At 48.1% G+C, this 23,176-nt stretch overlaps 1 protein-coding gene across 1 annotated transcript in view; it reads right to left on the reverse strand.

Annotated features, from left to right (window-relative positions):
* The window catches only part of LOC119163236 (uncharacterized), a 324,142-nt gene that overhangs the window by 98,070 nt on the left and 202,896 nt on the right, over positions 1 to 23,176 (reverse strand). The window contains exon 4 of the mRNA XM_075873835.1: positions 4,396 to 4,429. Within this exon, the coding sequence (XP_075729950.1) occupies positions 4,396 to 4,404 (9 nt within the window). The 5' untranslated portion in view covers positions 4,405 to 4,429. The remainder of the gene's footprint in view (positions 1 to 4,395; positions 4,430 to 23,176) is intronic.

The raw sequence follows: 23,176 nt of genomic DNA on the forward strand, positions 1-23,176 counted from the left end.
CGGCAACTCTGGATTCGTCCAGTGTTCGTCCTTCGGCGGAGATCACGTAACCCAGGAAAGATACTTTGTCTTGAATCAACTGGCATTTCCGGAGATCCATCTTCAAGCCGTTGATCACGACTCTCCTGAGTGCTTCGTTCAGCAAATCCAAAGCCTCCCTCACTGTTGTGGCTCCCTGCCCGACATCGTCCATGTACGTAGCTGTCCTAGGTAAGCCATCGAACGTGCGACGCATGACTCTTTGCATGGTCTGAGGGGCCTTGCAAAACCCAAAGGCCATTCGAAGGTATTCGTACTTTCCGTCAGGAGTGACGAATGCGGTCTTTTGTACGTCGTCCGGCTTCATTCGTATAGTCAGAAATGCCGTCTTCACGTCCAACACAGTGAAGTAAGCCGATCCGTCGCGCATGACATCGTCAATAACGTCTTCCATGATGGGCATTGGATAAGAAGGGTTGATGGTTTTCTCGTTGAGCTTGCGATAGTCGTGTACCATTCTTCGTGGAGTCGTCGGGTGGTGCGGTTGGTCGACGACTATCGTTGGAGCACCGTACTCGCTTTCGCTCGGCCTTATGATGCCCTTGCAGAGGTAGTCATTCACCTGTTCTCGGATGAACTTGCGATCAGCCGGTGAGCACTTGTACGGCCTCGATGACACTGGTATATTGTCTCTGAGTTCGATGCTGTGCTCGGTGTGTGGAAACACTCCCAAAGTGTCGCCTTTGGAAGTGAACGCTTGGTGATGCCTTAACAGAATTGCGCGAAGTTGTTCCCTCTCTGCCTCGGTGGCATCCTTCGTTATCTTCCGTGTGGCGTCTTCGACTAGACTCGTGAAGTCTTCGTCGGGTGCGGAACATTTCGTGTTGAGGCGCACATACACTTCGTCTTTGGAAGCACTCTCGTCCGATTGCCGGCAGAACGTCGCAATAAGCGTTTCCCCGGTGCGATGTGGTGTGCCTTGTTTCGGGGGTGGCACTTCGGACGATGAAAATTTTCCGGAGGGCTCGACTGGAACGATTGTCACATCGTTTGACGTGTGAAACGTTACGTCGACGTTCGCGACTCGTCGCCACTCTGATCCCAGAATCAGGTCCATGCCGCTGGGCAATTCCGTTACCACGACGTCTTCGAGTCGCACATTCGTGGTGCCCAATGTCACATCAAGCGTTGCAGTGAGAGTTGGGCATATGCTGCGGTTGAGAACTTCAATGTTCTCGCGCGATACCCATGCGTGCGTGGGAATGTCGTCCGTCAAGGCATTGGCACTCATGATGGATAAGTTGGCGCCACTGTCAATGCACACGCGGACGGGTTGGTTGTTAGCAGTACCGGACACTATTAGTAATGTGCCGCCCGTCGAATGCAAAAAACAGTTCGCTTGCCTAGGTGACGTAGTCCCTATTTCGTGGCTGCTATTGTCCCTCTTCGCTCATTTCTCGTCCGCTCTGATCGTTGCTGGCGTTTTCGGCTTTCTGCAATCACGGGACAGGTGACCGATGTCGCCGCAGTTGAAGCACGAACGAGCAGAGATGGGCCGCGGGTGTGGAGCTCCCGAGAAATCGCTGCGCGGGTTGGCCTTCGGCAAGTTGGCAGAGCTGCTGGCTGGCACCCGCTGGTTCGAACCCTGACCACGGCTTGCTGTAGACGATGACGGTTTCTTGTCGTTCTCGGCACACACGGTCGTGCGACGCCTCGCGTCGAGCAAAGCCGCTCTGTCAATGAGTTCGGTTACTGTGCCACACAGCTGCGCTGCGTGTGGGTTGGCCCATGTGTCGTCCTCGATGCCGCTGAGAATGAGGGAAATACGTTCTTCCTCTGCTAAACGGTACGGCGCCTTGTTCAGAATGGCGTTCTTCGAGTACATGTACTCGACGATGGTCCCGTGGCTCTGAAGGCGTCGCTTCGTCTGCAGTTCGAGGAACTCCTGCATTGTCAGCTTTCGTTTGAATCAGAGATTGAGCGCTTCCTTCCATTGCTCCCAGGTGTCATACTGTGAGCCGTAGGCGCTGTGCCAATTCTTGGCAGATTTCGTCAAGCGGCTTGCTGCTGTCACCAACGTCAGCGATGGCGTCCAGTGGGCGAGCGCTGCGATTCTCTCCACTTGCGTAATCCATTCGTGAGTACTTTCTTGCGGCGTCCCATCGAACAAGGGGATTGAGGATGACGTGTCGCTTGTGGAATGAATCTGGATCGGGCTCGTCGTCGGTGGACCTCTCGACAGCGTGTTGGCGAGCAGGGCTTGTGTGTTCACGAGCGCGGCGAGGATCTGGGCCATGGAAGGTTCTCCCTCCTGCGTTGAAACGGTCGGCGCGGCGGGGCGTGCCGCGTCTTGGTTGGTGCCGTCGTTCAGTGACGGTGGCCGCGTCGAACACGAGGACATCGTTATGTCAGCAGGGACGGAATGGTGCAGCCCGAGGGTTGGAGTCGTCCCCCGTTCCGTTGGCAGTGAAGTGTTCTGATGGGCTTCGTGCAATGTCTCACGTTCACTCGTGGTCGCACGGTTAAGCTGGGCTCGCAGGCTGCTCAGTTCAGCGCAAAGCCTCGCGTTGTCGGCGGACAGCGTCTCCAGGTGCGCCTGCCTGTCGTCGTCGTAGGCAGCCTGGTCCTTCGTTGACGAGTCCGTCGGCTCTAGGGCTTGGCGAGTGATGTTGTCGCGGATGATTCTTGCGATGAGCTCGTCCTTTCGTCCGGAGCACCATAGACCTCGTGCTCTCAGCTCGTCGACGAGTTGCTTTTTCGTTACATTGGCCATCCTGCTGTGGTCGAGGGTCGTGAACACACTTTCGACGATGGTCGTTTCGGAGTCCCGAGACGATGCACGGCGTGGCGTCGCTCCTTCTCGTGGCGTCGTTTCCTCCTCCGCATGCAGCTCGGTCGATTCACATCCTGTCGGCTGCGCCATGTCAGCGATATCCGAATGAATGTAGTCAAGGCAAGGTTCAAATTCTAAGAAAAACTGTATTGTGCTAAGTTACAGGTGAATCGGCAGCGGTTACATGTATAAGGAAACTGGACTCGGTGCAGGAGCTCGATCGGCTACGTCCGACGCCACTCGCGTCTCGGCTGGCTCTCTGCGGTGCGTCGCTCTGCGGTCCCGGTTCGAATCTCGGCTCGTTCTCCTCTCTGGCGATGCGTTGCTATGCGGTCTCGCTCGAAGGCTCACTTTTTGTTTTTTGAATGTTCGTTGAACCAATGGGCAACCGCGTCGAGTGGACGCGCTCAGGGCTCGGAGTCCACGTTAACGCAGTGCAGCGTTTCCCGAGCAAGCACGGAGACGCTGCCGGAGAAGGAGGCGCTGCCGGAGAATGAAACGCTGCCGGAGAATTCAGCTGTGTGAACTCGAGTGCCGCTGACACACACACACACACACACACACACACACACGCACACGCACACACACACACGCACGCACACACATACACATGCACACGCACACACACGCGCACACACACACACACACGCGCGCACACACACACACACGCACGCACGCACGCACACACATACACACACACGCACGCACACACATACACACACACGCGCACACGCACGCACACACACACACACACACGCACACACACACGCACGCACACACACACACACGCACACACACGCACACATATACACACACACGCGCACACGCACGCACACACACACACACGCACACACACACACACACGCACGCACACACACACACACACACACACACACACACACACACACACACACACACACACACACACACACACATTTCCTGCTTTGTAACCGTTCCCAAGAGCAAATGTGAGCGAACGTTGGACGAGGAGTCAGTATGGAGGCATTCTCGCTATAGAGGCGAGAATGCTAGAGGCCCATGCACTTAGATTTAGGCGCACGTTAAATAACCTCGAGTGGTCGAAATTTCTGGAGCCCTCCACTACAGCGTTTCTCAGAATCATGTCGTGGATTTAAGACCCAACCGTTATTATTATTATTATTATTATTATTATTATTATTATTATTATTTATATTATACGAGTTGAACTCACGCGTAGCAATCTCTTTCCACTTTTGTTAGTAAGATGACATTGCTTTGCATATATGGACAGACTACTACAGCGTAATCCGTTACCCCGACGAATAACTCAAAATTGTTACTACTCTTGATGGTACGCCTCGAGCGAATTTTCACTTGAAAGCTGTAAAAGTAATATGCGAATCATTGGGAGTTCCGTGACTCTGCAAGTGGGATCAAAATAAAAATCAGTACTTAACCGGTTCCTTATACCTACACGAAATATTTCTCCTCTCTCGCACGTCTATTCGTGCTGCAAACTCATACAGCACGGCCGAGGAGTGATCGCTGTCTTAGTTAAACGAGATGTTAAGAAGATAAAATATTAAGTTGGGACTTCTTACCTTACTCATAGCTTCCCGGTCCAGTACCGATTATCTGTGGAACAAAAGAGAAATATAATATATTTAGTGACACAACAAGGCCACTCACGTGCGTATCGTGAACTGTTTGGAGATGCAAGACATGCGTAAGACAATCTAGCACTCGGCCAAGTCCTCCCGAGTTACAAAAAAAAAAGAAAGAAAGCACGATGCAGCGTTAGAAACCAAGACGCTGCCTTGGCGCGAGTTCAACAAAACGAGAACGCCGAGCAAGAACGATTAGGAGGAAGAAGAACTGTGGGTAACTTTACCACTGTACACGCAGTTGTAGATGTTCGAAAACTGTCTGGCTACAGCGGCGAGAAAGGTATAGCTTTGAGGAGCGACTAAATGTATCTGGGATCCTGGACGCTATCGACTTGTAGACGACTCGGTGATGACGTACCTGTGATTTCAAGCAGCGCAGAGGTCTCGTTTGTCGTACCGACAAAAGGTGGACGCAAACTGGAAAAGAACTGTGTCGGACGCGGTGGACTCGCGCTCGAGCTTCGGCGTCCTTCTCTTCTTCTGCACTTGCTAAGAAAGAAGTTTTGTGCGCGTGTGCACGAGCCAAAAGTAATGAAGCTTCGTCGTCTTCAGTTTCGGTTCGTTGTAAAAAACGTAGTGGCACCAGTCAGCGAAACTATGAGTAAGGTAAGAAGAAAAATAATCAATAGCACTATGTAAATTTACTATATGTGGCGTATTAAAAAAATTAGCATAGTATGGGCACCGTCAGAGGGTGGTTTAGGGACCGGGAGGGCAAAATAGACTTTAAGCGGGTAGACTTAACTAGAAGGAGGTTATCTGATTGGTGGTTAAAGTCAAGGCACGAGTGAATATAAACTCTTCACTGCAAAGTACGAATCCTCAAACTCACTTAAAAAAAAATCTAGTTTTCGGTTCATTAAGTATTACGGCTTGGTGGCGCTAGCCACCGCCCGATCTAAAGGGTACAGCCTTATCCATCCAACCATCCATCCATCCATCCATCCATCCATCCATCCATGAGAGAGAAATAATATATACATAATACATTTTTTACTTTCTTAGTCTGGATGTTTGTAACAGAAGGTGGACGGCCACTGCGTTACAGGTTAAAGCGCAGCCTAGCACTGACCGAATAAATAAATAAATAAATAAATAAATAAATAAATAAATAAATAAATAAATAAATAAATAAAAAATTTTGTGGTTAACAAGAGCGAAAGCCACGATAAGATTCACAAGGATGGTCTACTGGCAAAGCCACTATTAGTTCTGAGAGTCGGGGTTTGTTTAACGCGCACCTCTATATGCAAATGAGGGTGTTTTTGCCTAATGAGGACTACAAGCGCATAACTACTGTAACAGAAGACGCACAGTCGTTGTCTGCGTTCCCAGTATGACGTATACCAAAAAGCTAGCACCCTAATCGTAATCGGCAGTTTTATGGTCGACAGTTTATCAGCTTTATTCATTTATATATAAAAACAAATTATTTGAACTGTTTCACTAGTCAACATCTGCTTCTTTTCACAGTAATGTAGTAATGTGTTGTTAATTAACGTATTTTATAGTTATGTCATTCATGTTTATATAAGGACATGCATCTGTACGGATTCTATTCGCGGTAACCCATGAAACCTCTCTCTCTTTAATGGACTGTGCCCATGCTAAGCAAATTTTTAAATGCGCCACATATAGTAAATGCACGTAGTGCTCTTGATTATTTTTCTCGTTTCCGATTCTTCTATTTGATTTTTTTTCTCCTCTTTTTGGTATTTTAGATGTGAAGCACTATTGGTCGAGCTAAATCCGGTGTATGGCGTGACCACCCCTACTGCGCATGCGTGCGCGGTAAGCTCTCCTAAGCTTCATTCTCTCCCCCATCTAGGCTTTCCTCCTTGCAGCATTCACACCCACATTGCGCATGCGCGTCTCCTCCCACTCTCCTACGCTTCCATCTCTCGCCTCACGACGCCGATGCAGGCAGCGTTTGAAGATACGACTGCTCGCACTGCACAGCAGTTCACTGGCCACTCCTCCTCTCCCTATATATAGGCTCTGGATTTTGGCTTCCAAGGTAGGGCCGGCAGGAGATTTCTCATGCGCGTTGTTGAACGATAAAAATTCGCAGCGCGCGCGTTTAATTAATTGCGGACAGGGAGTTTCTATACGTAATCGGAGCGTTCTGCCTAACAATGCCCGTTAGCAGCGATTGGATGTTCCACTAGGAAACACCGGTCTATCCCTGCACGCTTCGCGCATCCCCAGGCTTCTCTCCTGTGCAGCGCCGCGGTGAGCGTCAGCGTCAACACCGCCGGCTGTGTAAGCGTTAGTACCGCTGCTCCGCATCTACACATGGTCTCCTTAAGTGGAAGATGGTGCAACTTTTTTTTTCAAAAATACTGCTACTACCATGTTAAGAGGAAAGCTGGTGTGTACATTGTATCCTACCCTCCTGCCCTTTTTATATGTTAGACAATAACGGAGATATAGAAGGAGCACGCTGACAACTGCCACAAAAGCGGAAAGAACACCGTCCCACTTTGAAGAACAAAAAGTGGGAAATAAATACACGTGTAATGAAGGAATGATGACAACAAAAGGGAACAGCAAGCATCATCGCAGAATAAGGCACCACGAGATCGGCGCTCGAGCTCCTCCATCTTCCTCGTCCTGTCGCTATCTCGGATCTTCCACCTGCCCGTTTGGTTCGGCCAATAAACCTATTTAAACACGTATTATTCCAACGCCGCTAATCATTTAAAACGACAGAAAATAAAAGAAGTTGACCAGCCGCAAATGCAAAAAAGCAAAATGCAATAATGGAAAGGTACGACTGGGACATTGTATATTATAAGGGACTACAGGTCTAGCGCTTGTACCTAAAGACATTAAATGCACACGGTACACATTGTTCAACAGTAAAATTGATGAAAGATTCAAAGGAGGACGAGAAATCGATAGAGGTCAACAGGGCTGTTTCAAGTTCAAAATAAGACATGAATACAGTGCGCAATACAGCGTGGTTTCGACCTTTAAAGATCTCCTGCGGCTAAATGCCCGTGATGGTTTACTCAACGTGAATATCCTTCGCATTATTCGTCTTTCCTCGCTTATTCGCTGTTTTTTCTGCACTCGTTTTGTTTTTTTCTTGCGCGAAATTGCAGCCAAAGGCTCGCGTACCGGGTCGGGTTGATTTTTTTCCCCCACGAAACGCTTTCGCCCATTGCAAAACCGGGATGTCCAAAATCTTTACCTGCTAGTGGTTAAGTGTGCACGAAAACTCTATTACGTCGCACGACACGGTCGCATGCTAGGGTATTCCTCTCTTTGAAAATGTTAAAAAGAAACTGAGTCGTCAGAGCCGTTGATGTTTTGCAAAGGCCAGCAGGTAAGATTATGAGGTCAGTATGAAACAATTAAAAACAAGGAAATGTTGTGCAATGGCGTCCTAAATACCTTGCACGATTTTTAACCTCTATTGATGCTATGGTTCAAGTTTCGATGTCACGCAGCTTATCAGTGAATTCCTGCAAATGTGCACGCACTTATTAAACGCTGATGCGATTAGCTGGGCGAGTTGCTATCGGCCCTATCGATTGATGATATTGTCACAAAAGTACAGGGATGCAGGTACAAAAACAGGGCGTTTACTTTCGTGACCAAAGGCCAAAAGCACGAACACCAGAGCAGGCGCCCACAGAACTACTTCGTTATCCTCCTCAGAAGCTGGCCACCATAGTTGCCAGCCTACCTTGCGTCAATTCCCCCTTTCAAGAGCGACCGTCCCGGTCGATTGACTAAGATGCTAGAGATGGCCATGAAAAAAGATGGTCACGTCAACGAAAAAAAAAAAAAAACTCAAGCCCGCGCTGTTGTGCATAAGAAAAAGTTCGAAGTGTTCATAACTCGCGGGCGTAATACAGTTTCATCCGTACTACATGGACTACTTCTGGACGTGGACGTCTTCAGTTTAAACAGGTATCGGAGCTTTGAGGAACTACCTCGTAATTCACGTCACTGAGGCAGCGCACAACTTCGTAAGGGCCGAAGTAGCTTCACAATAGCTTCTCCGAAAGCCCACGATGTCGAACTGGTGTCCACACCCATACATAGTCACCTGATTGATAGTGGACGTTCCTTGGGCCTTGGATGTAACGGCGAGCGTCGATATCTTGCTGCGTGCGAACACGGTTTCGTGCAAGCTGGCGGGCTTCCTCGGCTTTCTCAACGAAGTCGTCGACGCTGTTATTTCCGCTGGTGTCCTGGTCAACGGGGAGCATAGCGTCTAACGGTGTTGTGACGCGACAGCCACAAACAAGCTCGAATGGTGTTAGGTTTGTGGTCTCTTGCACAGCGGTATTATAAGCAAATGTGACGTACGGCAAAATTTCATCCCATGTTTTGTGCTCTACATCAACATACATAGATAGCATGTCGGTCAGTGTTTTGTTTAACCGCTCCGTCAAGCCGTTCGTTTGGGGATGATAAGCTGTTGTTTTCCGGTGGTTGGTGTGCGTCAGCTTGGTGACTTGTTGCAATAAATTTGCCGTAAATGCTGCTCCGCGATCGGTTATGAGAACAGCAGGTGCATCAAGACGCAAAACAATCTCATGGACAAAGAATCTGGCGACTTAACTGCAGTTCAATTATAGGCACAGCTTTGGTTTCTGCATAGCGAGTCAGATAGTCGGTTGCGATGAGTATCCACTTATTTTCTGAGGATGACGTAGCTAATGCACCAAGAAGATTCATTCCCACTTGCTGAAATGGTGCTCGAGGTGGATCTAAAGGTCCGAGGAAGCCGGCGGGCTTTGCGGGTGGAACTTTACGCTTCTGACAGTCACGGCAGGTGTGGACATAGCGCTGAACGAACGAATACAGCTGTGGCCAGTAGTGCTTTTGTCGGATGCGCGCTAATGTCCTAGCAAAGCCTAAGTGACCGGCAGAAGGATCGTTGCAGCCCGCCTGCGAAACTTCCTTACGCACGCAGTGCCGGTTGAACGGCGAGGAGGAAAGTTTCCTGGCTGGTCTCAAGATTTCTCTTCAAGAGAACATTGTTCCGTAGGCAATACGATGTTAATCCACGTGAGAACCGGCGTGGGACGATAACGTCTTCTCTTTGAAGATGCTAGATGACAGTTAGTAGCTCAGTGTCCTCACGTTGAAGCTCAGCCATCCGGACCAGATCGACGATGCCTAGAAATGGCAAACCTTGTTCAGTGTCAGATGACGTCGGGGAAATAGGAGCAAGTGACAAGGCAGTCAGCATTTGTATGCTTATGTCCTAATCGGTAGACCACCGTTATGTCGTACTCTTGAAGGCGGATACTCCAGCGGGCGAGGCGGCCTGATAGATCCCGTAGATTGGCAAGCCAGCAGAGTGGTCACTGACCGCTCGAAATGGCCGGCCGTATAGGTAGGGTCGAAACTTACTAATAGCCCAAACGACTGCTAGGCATTCTTTTTCTGTGGTAGAGTAGTTAGCCTCTGCTTTTGTGAGACTGCGGCTCGAGTAAGTGATCACACGCCCTGCGCCGTCCTGCCATTGAACTAGAATGGCTCTGGTTCCTACGTGGCTGGCGTCCCTTTGAATCTCAGTGTCGGCAGTATCGTCAAAATGTGCCAGAACTGGAGCTGTCTGCAGTCGATTGCATAGCTCTACGAAGGCGTGTTGTTGTTCTTCCGTCAATACGAAGGGTACATCTGGCCGTGTCAGTCTTTTAAGATGTTCCGCAATTTTTCAAAATCCTTTGACAAAACGGCGGTAGTCGGCACAGAGTCTGAGAAATTGCTGAAGAGCCTTCTTGTCTCCAGGACGAGGGAAATCGGCAACGGCAGCCAACTTCTCCGGATCTGGTCGAACACCCCGCGGGCTCACCACGTGGCCGAGAAACTTGAGTTCCTGATAGAAAAAGTAGCACTTTTCGGGCTTGATAGTAAGGTTTGCTCTCCTTATTGCAGTGAGGACACTTTTCAGCCTTGAAAGATGTTCGTGAAACGTGCTTGAAAACACAACGACATCATCCAAGTATACAAGACACGTCTGCCACTTTAGTCCAGCAAATACAGTGTTCATCATGTGTTGAAATGTGGTGGGAGCGGAACACAGACCGAAAGGCAGCACTTTAAATTCGTAGAGCCCGTCGGGAGTCACAAACGCGGTTTTTTCTCGGTCGCCTTCATGAACTTCAATTTGCCAGTACCCTGACTTGACATCTAATGATGTAAAGAACTAGGCATGGCGTAGACGGTCTGAGGTGTCATCAATCCGCGGCAGGGGTAAACGTCGCTTTTTGTGACTTTGTTAAGCCGTCGGTAGTCGACGCAAAAGGCTAGTGTGTTGTCTTTTTTCTTTACTAGGACAACAGGTGACACCCACGGACTGGTCGAAGGTTGAATGATGTCCTAATTCAGCATTTCTTGTACTAGACGTTTAATCACCTTTCTTTCCTTCGGGAACACGTGGTATGGATGTTGGCGAAGAGACCGCGCCGACCCCTCGGTAACAATGCGGTGTTTTGTAACGGTAGTACGTTGAACTTTAGATGCTGTGGAGAAGCAGTTCGAGAATTCCGTCACAAGGTTCAGCAGCCGCTCTTCTCGTAAATCTGGCAAGTCTGGGTTAACGTCAATGTGGCTGCCCAGGTCAGCACAAGATTTTGCATGCGGTGAAGTCATATCCAAAGCGCTGACATTGGAAAAGTCGGCGATTTCACTGAGGAAAGTGACAGTGGTGCCTCTAGGGACGTGCTGAAACTCATTGCTGAAGTTGGCCAGCAGGACTCGAGAGCGTTTATTCTCTAACCGAAGAAGGCATCGGGCTATGCAGATGTTTCGTTTGAGCTGCAGCGGGATATTTGTCTCTGGAATACCTTCATAGTCATTGAATTCATTGAAAACTTCGCAGGTTACTAAGGTCAACACGCTACTCTTCAGCGGTAACGTGACGTCATCGTCAACAATTCTCAAAGCATTGACGTAACTGTCGTGAGGGTTGCGCGCTAAAGCGTGTGCCGTAGAAAACGCCACCTGCGACTCTTGCAAGTCAACCACGGCTCCAGTATCGTGCAGAAAGTCCAGTCCGAGAATTAGGTCCCTCGAGCAACTGGGCAGTATTACAAATTCTCCGAGATACGTAAATCCGTGAATACTGATTCGGGCTGTGCACCGTCCCACCGCAGTGAGAAGATGGCGTCCTACCGTATTTGCGACCCAGCCCACTGGGTAGAAAGCTTCTTCAGCCTGCAGGCAAGACCCATGCTCATAACGTGTCTGCTCCAGTGTCGATTAGCGCCAGTACTTCTTCGTCGTCCACGGTTACCGCAATGTTTGATGTCACCAATCTTCGTACCACGTTTGACTGCGTCTGTACATCTTTTTGCTGCCGTCGCTGTCGTCATAGTGGAGGATCTTCCGTAGAGTCAGCGTCAGCGGCTTCACATCCGGAGGTCGCTGAACTGAGTTTTTCCGACTTGCAGGACTGGGTGAGCGGCGTCTCGGAGCGCCGCATGAATAGACTGGGCTCGGTGACCTGTAGCGAGCAGGTGACGACGAGCGGGGCTCGTGCGACCGATGTTCAATACTGCGGCGATTCGAGATGGAGCTCTCTATTTCCAGTGGTCGCTCGCCAGGTCGTGGACGAGGGGCATTAGACGAAAATGTACACGGAGCCACATGGTGGTGTGGACGTGTTCGGTAGACGTGTCTGGCTTCCTCGCAGTGAAAACAAAGGGGCCTGTGGTCGGGTCTACGCCAGATGTCACTCTTCCTCGGTCGTTCTTCGGCGATTAACGGCGGGCTGCGAGGACGGAAGCCTACCTCCATTTGCTGAGCGCGTTGCTCATTGGGGTTAAACACGCTGGGCGAACTGCATGATGGAGGACGTCGCACTGCTTCCGCGTAGCTCATTTCGAAACATTACCTCCGTTGTGGCACCTCGGACTGTGGGGGAGCGTGAAGCGCTTGCCGTAACTCGGCGCGTACCATCCCCGCAACGGAGAGCTGCTCTACAGGTGAAGCAGTCACCTGCATATATTGTAGCTCCTCCTTAATGAGAGCTCTGATGAGCTCTCGCAACGCGCTGATGTCATTGCCGAGAGTGACAGAAGTGACCTCACTTGGATGTACACCCCGGTTATACTGCCTGGCACGCCGTTGAAGGGCCCTCTACATGGCAGTGGCTTCCTCATGGAACTCTGCAAGTGACGCAGGGGGGTTTCGAATCAGGCCGGCAAATATCTCTTTTTTAACACCACGCATTAGATGGCGAACTTTCTTGGATTCGGACATAGAGGGCTCCGCACGCCTGAAAAGCCGATCCATGTCCTCTATGTAAGTTGTCACCCTTTCGTTAGGGCCTTGAACTCTTGTCTCTATAGCACGCTCCGCTGTCTCTTTCCTGTCCTCTCGGGCAAAGGCCTTGAGGAACTGCCGGTGAAACTCATCCCATGACGTAAGCGTTGCTTCGTGGTTCTCAAACGACGTTTTCGCGGAGTCCTCGAGAAAGCAGTACACATAGCGTAGCTTACGCTCTGGGGTCCAATCGTTGACGACGGCGACCTGGTCGAAATGCTCGAGCCAGTCGTCGGCATCTTCAAAAGCAGCTCCGTGAAATGTCTTCGGAGTCTTGGGCTGGTTGACAAACAGGTGCGCTGGTGCTGGCGCGGTGACGTTAGGTGGTGTTTGGTTCATAGTCCTCTGACGTTCAGGCAGCAAACCGTGCTTTGGCTCGTGTCCCTGGAGACGACGGCTGGAACGCACGTGCACACGGGTAAGCTCGGCTGAGCTACTCGATGGGCTTGCGTCAGGGGTGCTCTCTGGGGACCGTATCATCTACCGTACCCAGCACCTCCACCAGAAAATATCACAAAGGCACAGGGACGCAGGCACAAAAGCAGGGCGTTTACTTTCGTGACCAAAGGCCAAAAGCACGAACACCAGAGATCGCGCCCACAGAACTACTTCGTTATCTTCCTCAGAGGCTGGCCACTATAGTAGCCAGCCTACCTTGCGTCAATATTAGCGAGCACACGCTACCAGACAACGCTGTCGGCGGCGGTTGTGCTGTGTCATTCTGTGTGTTTACTAGTATTATGAATTTTAATAGCACTTGGCCGACTTTTGCTGAAAAAACAACACCAAACAAAAACACTCATTGCTGCAAGACTGGCAGTAAGAAAATTTCCATATGCGCGTTATTTGGGGGAAACTACGGTACATAGACACACTGAATAACTGTAGTGGACTTTTGACTGCAGGCCTAGTTCTTTTGCGCATTAGAAGTTTTCTTTTTTTTTAGCAGCACATACAAGGTGGACTCTGCTGAAAATCGCATTACCTATTAGTGATGTCATAATTCACAAATATCAAGTTTGGGCTGCAAATAACAAAAAATTATTAACGATAGTACTGATCACGTCGATTAGTACTGATGTTCCATTTTAGTCGAGATGGCGACAAATATTTCTAGGCTGCTTCAGGTGATTAGTTGTTGCACGTCTATTCCAGTCTAGCAAGCTTGCATTCACGCATTGTGCCGTTTTTTATCGGTAACATTGGACGTATGGTGTGACGCTGCTTAACTTGAGAAAGTGGGCTCAAGTTCCCGGCATCAGGGCCGTGGTGAAATTTTTTTTTTCAGGAAGAGGCTGGGTTCGGTCATACTCTATGTATGTATGTTCATGCGTGCGTTTGTATGTGTGCATGTATAATTTTGCTGGCGTGTGTACGCCAGCGAAATTGAAAATTTCGAAAGGTCCCCCTGGCTAAACCCATGCCGACCTTGGCAACGGTGTTTCAGTGCCGGCGAAATTTCAAGTGGTCAAAGTTAATCCAGAGTCCCTGCACCCTACCACCACTATGCGCTGCATAACTGAGTCGTGGTTTTGGCACGCAGCAGCCACGAAAGCAAATTAATTAACTATTAGCAAGTAACGACTTTCTCTACTGTTCTTTATTTTGCGTGTCAAGCGCCGTCTAGCGGAAGAACGGGCCACTACATTAAGCGCTATAAACTTTCGCACATGTTCTTAACGTTCTGAACTGACTACCATATATCACGAACTTGGGCGCGTAAGGGCCCTCATCGTTTGGGAGTTAATAGTTCTTCCCCTTTGTCTTTCTTAACTGAGAGAAAATGCGAAACAGCAACAACAAAGTTAAGATGTCCTCCAGCTTGCCCCCACCACCACTTTTACACTTCGCGTCTTTTCACCTTCTCTCTCTCCCTAAACTAGACTTTAACCGCATAAGCAGGCTCTTGTGCGGCGTGCTTGGATGGCGCTGTGCGTGGCCACCAGGTTTGCATAGAGAACAGAGGGTAAATAAGAGAGAGAGAGAGAGAGAGAGAGAGAGACATGCGCATGTAAAACTGAAACCAAAAATTGTCACCAAAGGAGCTCCGGATATGTGCACGCTTCGCTAGGCACGCCTTCGAAGCAAAGGCAACACGAGGCAATCCAGTTGTAGTTCCGTGCAGTGATGCCAGAACCAGCTGTCCGTACTTAGCGTGACTTGCCATCTGCGCGACAGGTCTCGCTGTCTCTCGAACTCGTGTTCCTCTGCCGGGAAATTCGCCGTTCAGCTTCAAATGAGGCTATCTGAAGCTTTACCGTTAAGAAGCGGGCAATCTGAGGGACGTTCTGTGAAGGACGTATACCCTGCCACAGTATTGCGGACAACCGACTCCCGGAGACAGCGGAATGGGTTCTTTAAGAAGCGGGCCGCAATACAAGAACCGAACGGGCACCTGACATTAGTCTGAACGGGACTGATGTGAAATCTGCGCGATTGTGAGTTCCTGGTGCACTGAATAGTATAGCAAGACATAACGGCTATTGATACTACAGTTATACTACAGTAGTAAACGTGGTGTGCATAGTTCGAAAGTACTCTGGTGTACAACGTTCCGCTGGATCTTCAAACCTGACTGGAATACCTTCGCATGAAAGCATCTCTTCAAAGTGTACCACTAGTGTTCTGGCATGTGTAGTGAATAATTAATGAGATCACGAAGCCAATGTAAAGGAGAGTTGACCAACGGGCAGACAGCGCCACCTGGGCTGACAAGTGGTTCACTCGGACTGTGTTGCACCATCTTACGCGGCTTCATTACAGAGCACCGTGTGACTTTACAAAACCGCTCAACTGGACGCTGAAAAAGAAACAGCCACGTTTTATAGTTTGATATTCTTGAATATTTCTAATAAAGCGACGATTGCAAAAATCGTCACCGGGGAGAATGTTTGACGGTCACTTTAAGGCACAGGACAGACACCACGAAAATTACAATATAGCGTGACAGGGTGTTTTAACCTGACATCAATGTTACATTGAAACGTGGGTAATACAAGAAAATTGGTGAATTTTTTTCTGGCAGCTGCTCCACCTCATTGGACACTCGCCCTCGCTTATCACATGTCAGGCATCAGAATTGGCTGAAACTTTCTCATATGTATACGAGGAATAGTAGCGTAAGTTCTTTGTGTAAATACGGGTCCTGAACCAGCACGGTCGTCGCAGTAGCGTAACGGGCTTGTCAAACGTCCTAACATACAACACGCTGTATGCGGTACAGTTAGTCATGCACAGTACATTGCATATTACCGGCGCAGTACTCAGTGCAATACTCTCGAGTTCGCACTGACGCTGCATGAAAGAATTCACGCGTGAGCACCGAGACCAGCAGGCCAAGCGAAGGCAGCCGACCAACCAAGCCGCGTCGGGACCGCCGAAGCTCCCCCTGGAGCACCGGAGAAAAAGTGTCTCGCGCAGTGGATCTCGCTCTTTCTCGGCATCCCGCGCGAGACTGGTGCCGTACCTGCGGGTGACGTGTGCTGTGGCTACGACGAAGCCTCCTACCCCTCTCCCTTTATCTCCTCCCCCGCTTACTGCACCCCTTTGACCACGTGTGGGAGCTAGCGGGCCGACCATCTCGAAGCCAGCCGAGCGCAGTCACCACCAGTACGCGACGTCAGGCAGCGGCGCGCGAGTGCGCCGAACGCGGTGAATAATAGGGCTGCTACTGGCCCGTACGCGACTGCGGCGTTGCTCCCCGCCGCATTTTGTGGTCAGGCAGGCGTAAGCAGCCTGGTTGCATTCGTTTCAATGGAGAAGCTGCACCTCGGTGTTCACCGGTTCCGGGGAAGTGTCTATAGGCTGTGCAGTGGCGGTTGGGTCAGGCTAGTGCGTCGCATATGAGTACTTAAATTCACTCATCGACCAAGGGCGGCTAGTTTTATCGCCTATGGGTGGAATACGTAACTGGTGGCGTACTGGCGTAACACGAAGCGCGGTGGAATGTTAGGAGTATGTCAGGAATACGCAATATACATTGCGAACACGATATTTGTGGAGGAACCGACATCGCAAAGCGCACTGATGTTGCGGGCGCAGAAATGAAGTGGGGAGTTCGGTAAATCAGGAAAGTTACAGATCACATTTTGCAGTTGGCGTAGTCGAGGTAGGGATATATAGAGAGTGACATGAGAAGCCTTTCTTCTGCAAATGAGAATTGCGTTACATATACTGCTGTGGATGATGATAGAACAGCGAAACAACACCGAACATTGATTAACCGAACATGGTTGATATACGCGGAAAGAGCTGTAGTATTTGGAACACGGTATACCTTACGAGCCATGACAGAAGTGTGCGAAGGTGTGACAGAAGTCTGTTACACATACAGCGAATATTTCCTCAAATATACGTAACGCTGTTCACACGTTAAGTTGCGAAAGACGCGCGTTGGCCTTCCTTTCCGTGTTCGCTTATATTTTTAATGCTTGTCTTTCGAGAGTACAGCTCTCTTTAAGTCTTCGAAATGTACAGGCGGCATAGCCGGCTACTTCACGCGAAACTACGCTACTTCCCCTGCAGGGGTCTCTGCCTCCCCAACGCTAGAGAGTGGCCAGCGTGGACGCTGTGCAAGTCGGACCACTGCCGGCCCCATTCCCCGCTCAAAGCGCCATCTATACGCGTCGCGAACAGCGCTTGCGGCCGGAAACTGGCGAGCTGTATTTTCCGCGCCGCTGACGCTGGCCTCCCGCCGAGGAGCCGAGCCAAGCCGCAGCCGGCGAGGTTTATTATCCAGAGAGCCGAGCGGTTAGGTGAGTCCCCCCACCCACGCTGGACGCGTAAACAATGCGCAGGCCAGAATGCCTCCCCACACAAAAATACGAAGACAGTTGCGTTAAGCTTCACTGCAAGGCCGGAAAAGTATGCGGGAAAGTGGAGATGGCATATCGTTCCCAGAGTGTGTTGTGGTGTGTGTGCCGGCCTCTTTTCGTATGCAGTTAATTCTTAAAACTGGGACCAGTAAACTGACCACGGGTGAAGCTAACTCAAAGGCTGCTGGCTCTTCTCAGCTAGCTAGGGCCGCCTGAAATTGTTGTTTGTGCTCTAGCAAAAATGGAGAGCTTCTTGCCGATGTCAACGGCCGAAATCATTGCATTTTATTATTCTGTTCATAAAAATTATATTGAGAAGTTTATTGCGACTTGGTGATTGTCTTATAAATGGTGTCCCTATAGCATTACCAGGTTCGAGAAAAGTTCTAAACGTAATCACGGAATTTTGCGTGCAGAAGAAAACGCCCAAAGCCCCCTTTCGATCTATCACAAGTGCTCCAAATATTGGATTCGCATACAAGTAAAGCTGCTATAGTCTCCACACAAGAGGCTCATTTGCTCTTAGATTGTTATCAAATTAAATTTGTGCTGCTATGCTGAATACATACACTGTGTTATGTACTGCTCAGTAACTTTCAAGTTTATTAACAGAATTGCAAAACGCAGAGTATACAAAGGTGCAACATTTTAAAAATTCTGGCATTTCTACACTCCGTTTGTTCAAGAAGGACAGTTCAGAGCGCGAAAATCCTATTCTCCGTCTGCTCTTCAATTAAAGCTGTATTGCTCCCCAGACTACGTACTCGATGTTATGCACAACTCCGTAAGTTCACACCGAAATACCCCCCCCCCCCCCACACACCCCCATACTTTTCTCCTAGAAAGATGTTCTCGGCCCTCCCCTCATTCTTTATCAATGACCATGTACTCAGTGTTATGTACTCTGTAGTAAGTAGCACAAGAACTGTTATACTGGAGTCATATACGAGTGAAGTAGTACTGCCTAGGAGTTCCCTACATTCCTCTTGCACGAAGATTATAACTCGGTGCACCTGACTGCGTATTCCATATCTTGTTCTTCACAAAACGTGGTGTGAGAACGATTGGCATCAAATATATATTTCAGCATAGAAGTTGCATTACCTTAAGATAGATTCCCCCCCCCCCCCCCCCTTGTTTTTGAGTGAAAACTATGTGTAAATACTCGCCTGCGTGCTCGAACTTACGCGTTCCATGCGATATTGGGGCGCGTTCTTTTTGAGTGTATGATAGTTGTCCAACTTATCACAAAACTATACTCTCACTTGAATTTCGAACATTTCACCTTTTTTTCAAGAAACAAATATTTCTGACCCAATTCTGAACGTTATGAAAGCATCCTGTTTACCGCTTGTGGAGCCACAGACTAAGTATCTAAGTCACATTTTCATTTCCAATGTACTCCACGTGGCTAGTGAGCGTAGTGCAGTGAACCTTCAATGCTGGAGACAAGTGCGTTCTGCGCCGAGGCCAAGTGGAGTGCAAGGAACTCTCTCCAAGTAGTTCTCAGAGCTTCTTCGCTTCTTCGGTGAAAATATTAAACTTCTCAACATGTGCTGCACGTTATACACTCCACATATCCCAATTACTCAGAGTTAAACGGAACTAAACATGCGTCAACGTTATAACGCAGATATCAACGAGTGCGTTTGTCCTGGAAGCGAAGCTTGCGTCGCCTTGCTTGTTTGTTCGTTTTCCCACCAAGACGGCACTAGCCCACACTTTGATCATTGGTATATTTCATTGTGTTCACCAAGTGTAGGTCACCTGAACATTTATATATTATTTCACAGACCACACTACGATTGAAAAAAAAAAGAATGTCGGAAATGAAACTACACCAAGCGAAAACTGAAATTATTGTGCAGTCCCATAGTCGAAGGAGAACATCGTATCCGCAACACGAGCACACGAACATTGACTACGCATTCTAGATGTTATTTATTTTTTAATGCTGTCGGATCATTTGTTAAAGTATGGAATAAAATCGTATATGTTCAGTTGTTTGAACGAAACTACAGACTGCAGCAAGAAGAACCTTGTCGCTGATGCAGGTCCTTATTCTTCATCATTAGAAATCTCGGGTCAACCACAAACTTTGACAGAATCGGAGACACCGCTACTTCATCTTCTTTGAGACAGCAGTTGCGCCGTAAAAACTGCACGAACGAGAAAATCAACAGCACTAGCGCCGAGGTTCTGCATCGTGGTAACTTGTCCTCGTTACGCGACGTGCTTCTCGACGGTCACGAAGACGTTCGCGTCCGGTGCTTCTCGTTTAGACACGTAGTTAAGACGTTAAACAGGAGGCGAGGCAACGCGTTGAAGCGAATCGCGTGACGCGCGGTGTCGGGTGAACGAGCCGTATGTACAACCTGACGGCAGCCCGCAGTACGCTTACGTTTAAAGTGGGTCCTAGGTGCCCCTTCATAAACAGACAGGGCGTGCAAACATGGACACAAGGAAGAAGTTTGGGCACCAGAAATGTGTGTACAAGAAGGATTTAAGAGCACTATAGGTGCCCCAAGAAGAAACGATTCAGGACACCACCAAAGCCTACAGAATAAGGAAGTCTGTACGCCAGAAACGCCTAGAGAATAAGGAAGTCTGGAATACAGAAACACCCACACAAGAAGGATTCCAGGGCACTACAAACACTTGCACAAGAACAAAGTCAGGGCATCACGAACGCCTACATGAGAAGTAAGTCGGCAAGCCACAAACGCCTACACAAGGAATAAATCAGGACACTTTGTGTCCTTGTTTGCACGCCCTGCTCTTTTTAGAATAAATACGTACCAACTACGTATAGCTCTGCTCTCCTGATTCTAATAATAGATGCGTCATCAAACGCGAAAATTCACCGCCGGCGTCTGGCATCAGCGTCAACACGAGTGATACAAGAGAGACACGTCGCCAAGAAACGTCGACCACGTAAAGTTTGATAGCAAACGTTATGACGTCACACGACGACGTCGTCATGTCACAGCATCACCTTGTTTGAAAAGCCACGCATCACGGAAGCTGTGCCAAACCAGGTGAGGTTCCGCAGAAATATCTCAGAGGAGCCGAAAGAGGATCAATACGCCGACCGAGAAGAAGAAGACAATAGATTTCACCTTTCAGCCGTCAATCAGACATTTCTTTTGATTCTGTCGTCGCTATTCTCGTCAGAGAAAAGAGATTCCTAGAGCCTCATTTTGGAAATTTGGACTAGCAGTAAATGCTCTAGTAATTTTATCGCTTGGTGGCAGTTCATTTGGTTGCTGCCAAAGGCATGTCTGCTCTACTGTGTTCCAATACATCTAAGTAAAAAAAAAAAGATTACCGTGTTAGTCCATCTATTCACATTCATGGTTTGAAATTCGTCGGTATCTGTATCACGGAGCTAAGATAGTCTTACCACTCGCTCAATAAGTATTTTCAGTTATTCGAAGTTTTATTTCAAAACTAACTTTCCAGCCATGTTTTACTTTCAATGACCTTCACTACAGGGATCCTGTCATACAGTTCTTGACCCATTCCACTTTGTGGGTGAGCACCATTCATGCGAGGTCATCATCATCATCATCATCATCATCATCATCATCATCATCATCATCATCATCACCACCACCACCACCACCACCATCATCATCATCATTGTCGCATCAACATTGTCATCATAATTATCATCATCATCACCACCACCATCACCATCATCATCGTCGTCGTCGTCGTCGTCATCATCATCATCATCATCGCATCATCATCGTCATCATCGTCATCATCATCATCATTGTCGCCGTCGTCCCACGCGACAACGACAATGATGATGGTGACGAAACCTTTCGGGTGCCACTTGGGATGTGTAATGTGATGTCTCTATTAACTCGCACACGCTGTCATAAACGCGTAATTTCGATACGCATATGTTGCATAATGTGAAGTTTGATCCTCTGCTTTTGCATACGGGCCATTCCATATCAAGTGTAACCCATCCATTTACGAACATGCTGAAAAAATCGTACAGGTGAGACATAGTTTTGGGGGGTGTTATAATTCCTAGAGGGCGCTTCAAACGTTGGACAACCAAGTGTAACTGCGTCACAGTAAATAATTCATATATTATAACTGGTTTGAATGACTAACACGAAACAAATTTTTGTGTATCTGAAGGTGCTACTCTTTCGTGACTATGATAGTTTATCCATTTTTTAGAGTGCGCCTTGATTTTCGCTTTAGTGAAATATTGCAATATGCTGCGTGGCTTGTGCTTTTTATAAAAAGCACTAAAATTTTTTTGCCAATAATATATTTACACTTCCTGCTTTATAGGTTTCTGTATGAAATGATTAAAATGCTTCAGAATTAAATTAAGCAACAATTTTGCCATATTATTGTATAAAAGTTGGGGAAACGACATTATCACCCATATTGCAGCTTAATTTTCGCAATGTAGTGGTACAAAGTTAAAATATGCATTTGACATTGTTGCATGTCATAGTTTGACGGTAAGATATCCAGAAAGTTTTAAAAGTTTTTGTTGTAAAGCTGAAAAATATTTTCCTATTGAAGAACCAAAAGGTAGTAGGAAGCTTGCCTTCCCCTCACCTTCACTGCATAGCACGTCAGTGCAAGGATCCAGCGGGGGCTTTTCGGCGGCGAATTATGCATGTAATATCAGTATTTGCCACTTCTTTCAGTACTACTGCTGTATATGGTGCGAAAACGGGGCAGTCGTGCTTTCTTTATTGAGCAGTATCTTCCCCCTTGGATCATCAAAGGGCATGTTATATAGAACAGCTTCTTAGTTCCAAGAAGCGGAAATATAATGCCATCGATGAACTGTAATACAGTATTGGGGCGTTGTGTTGGGCTCCTGATAATTTCTCACTCATAAAATATATTTAATCTAAGCTGTTTTTATGATGTTTCAGGCATAGGCCGATGCGTGATCACCTACCGCTGGTGTGCATGATGAAATGATGTATCCTAGGTGTACACGTTGGAGATAATTCTAAATCGCGCTCATAAATGACACTTAATTCACCATTTCTGGTCGTCGTTTGAGCTTTTGTACCATTTTTGTAATGGTCCAGTGGTGTTCAAAACATTCAAAGCACGTCACCATTTCCGGATGGGCTTATAGTTTAAACCATTTTCAGCACCTTCAGATTATTCGGATAAAGGGGGATGAAAATGTTAAAGTTCTTCCACAAGTGGTGACTGAAATATAATTTATGCGCATGATATCGAATCATCTCTAACGTGTCATCTCTAATGCGTCATTTCATCACGCCCTTCAGCGTTAGCTGTGATTGCTTATGAAATGGTGCACGAATGTTTTTAGCGTGATTGGAGATGGTCGAAAGTTAATCGGGTACACTTGACATGGAATGACCCATATATATGTGTGTGGTCAATAAAAAGTTTCAGTTGATAGCGCTCGAGCCGTCGGTTGCTTCTTTATTCTTTTTGTGTTCGCGTGTGTGTGCTGTCTTAAGATAAAGCAGGAGAAAAAGACGATGAAGAAAGACGAGCGACTGTGATGCCACACTGCATCGTAAAAAAAAAGAAGAGAAACCTGCGACGGTTTAGAGACAGCTCAGATATACACTGACAGC

This window comes from Rhipicephalus microplus, chromosome 9, assembly GCF_043290135.1.
Source record: "Rhipicephalus microplus isolate Deutch F79 chromosome 9, USDA_Rmic, whole genome shotgun sequence".
NCBI classification, from domain to species: domain Eukaryota; kingdom Metazoa; phylum Arthropoda; class Arachnida; order Ixodida; family Ixodidae; genus Rhipicephalus; species Rhipicephalus microplus.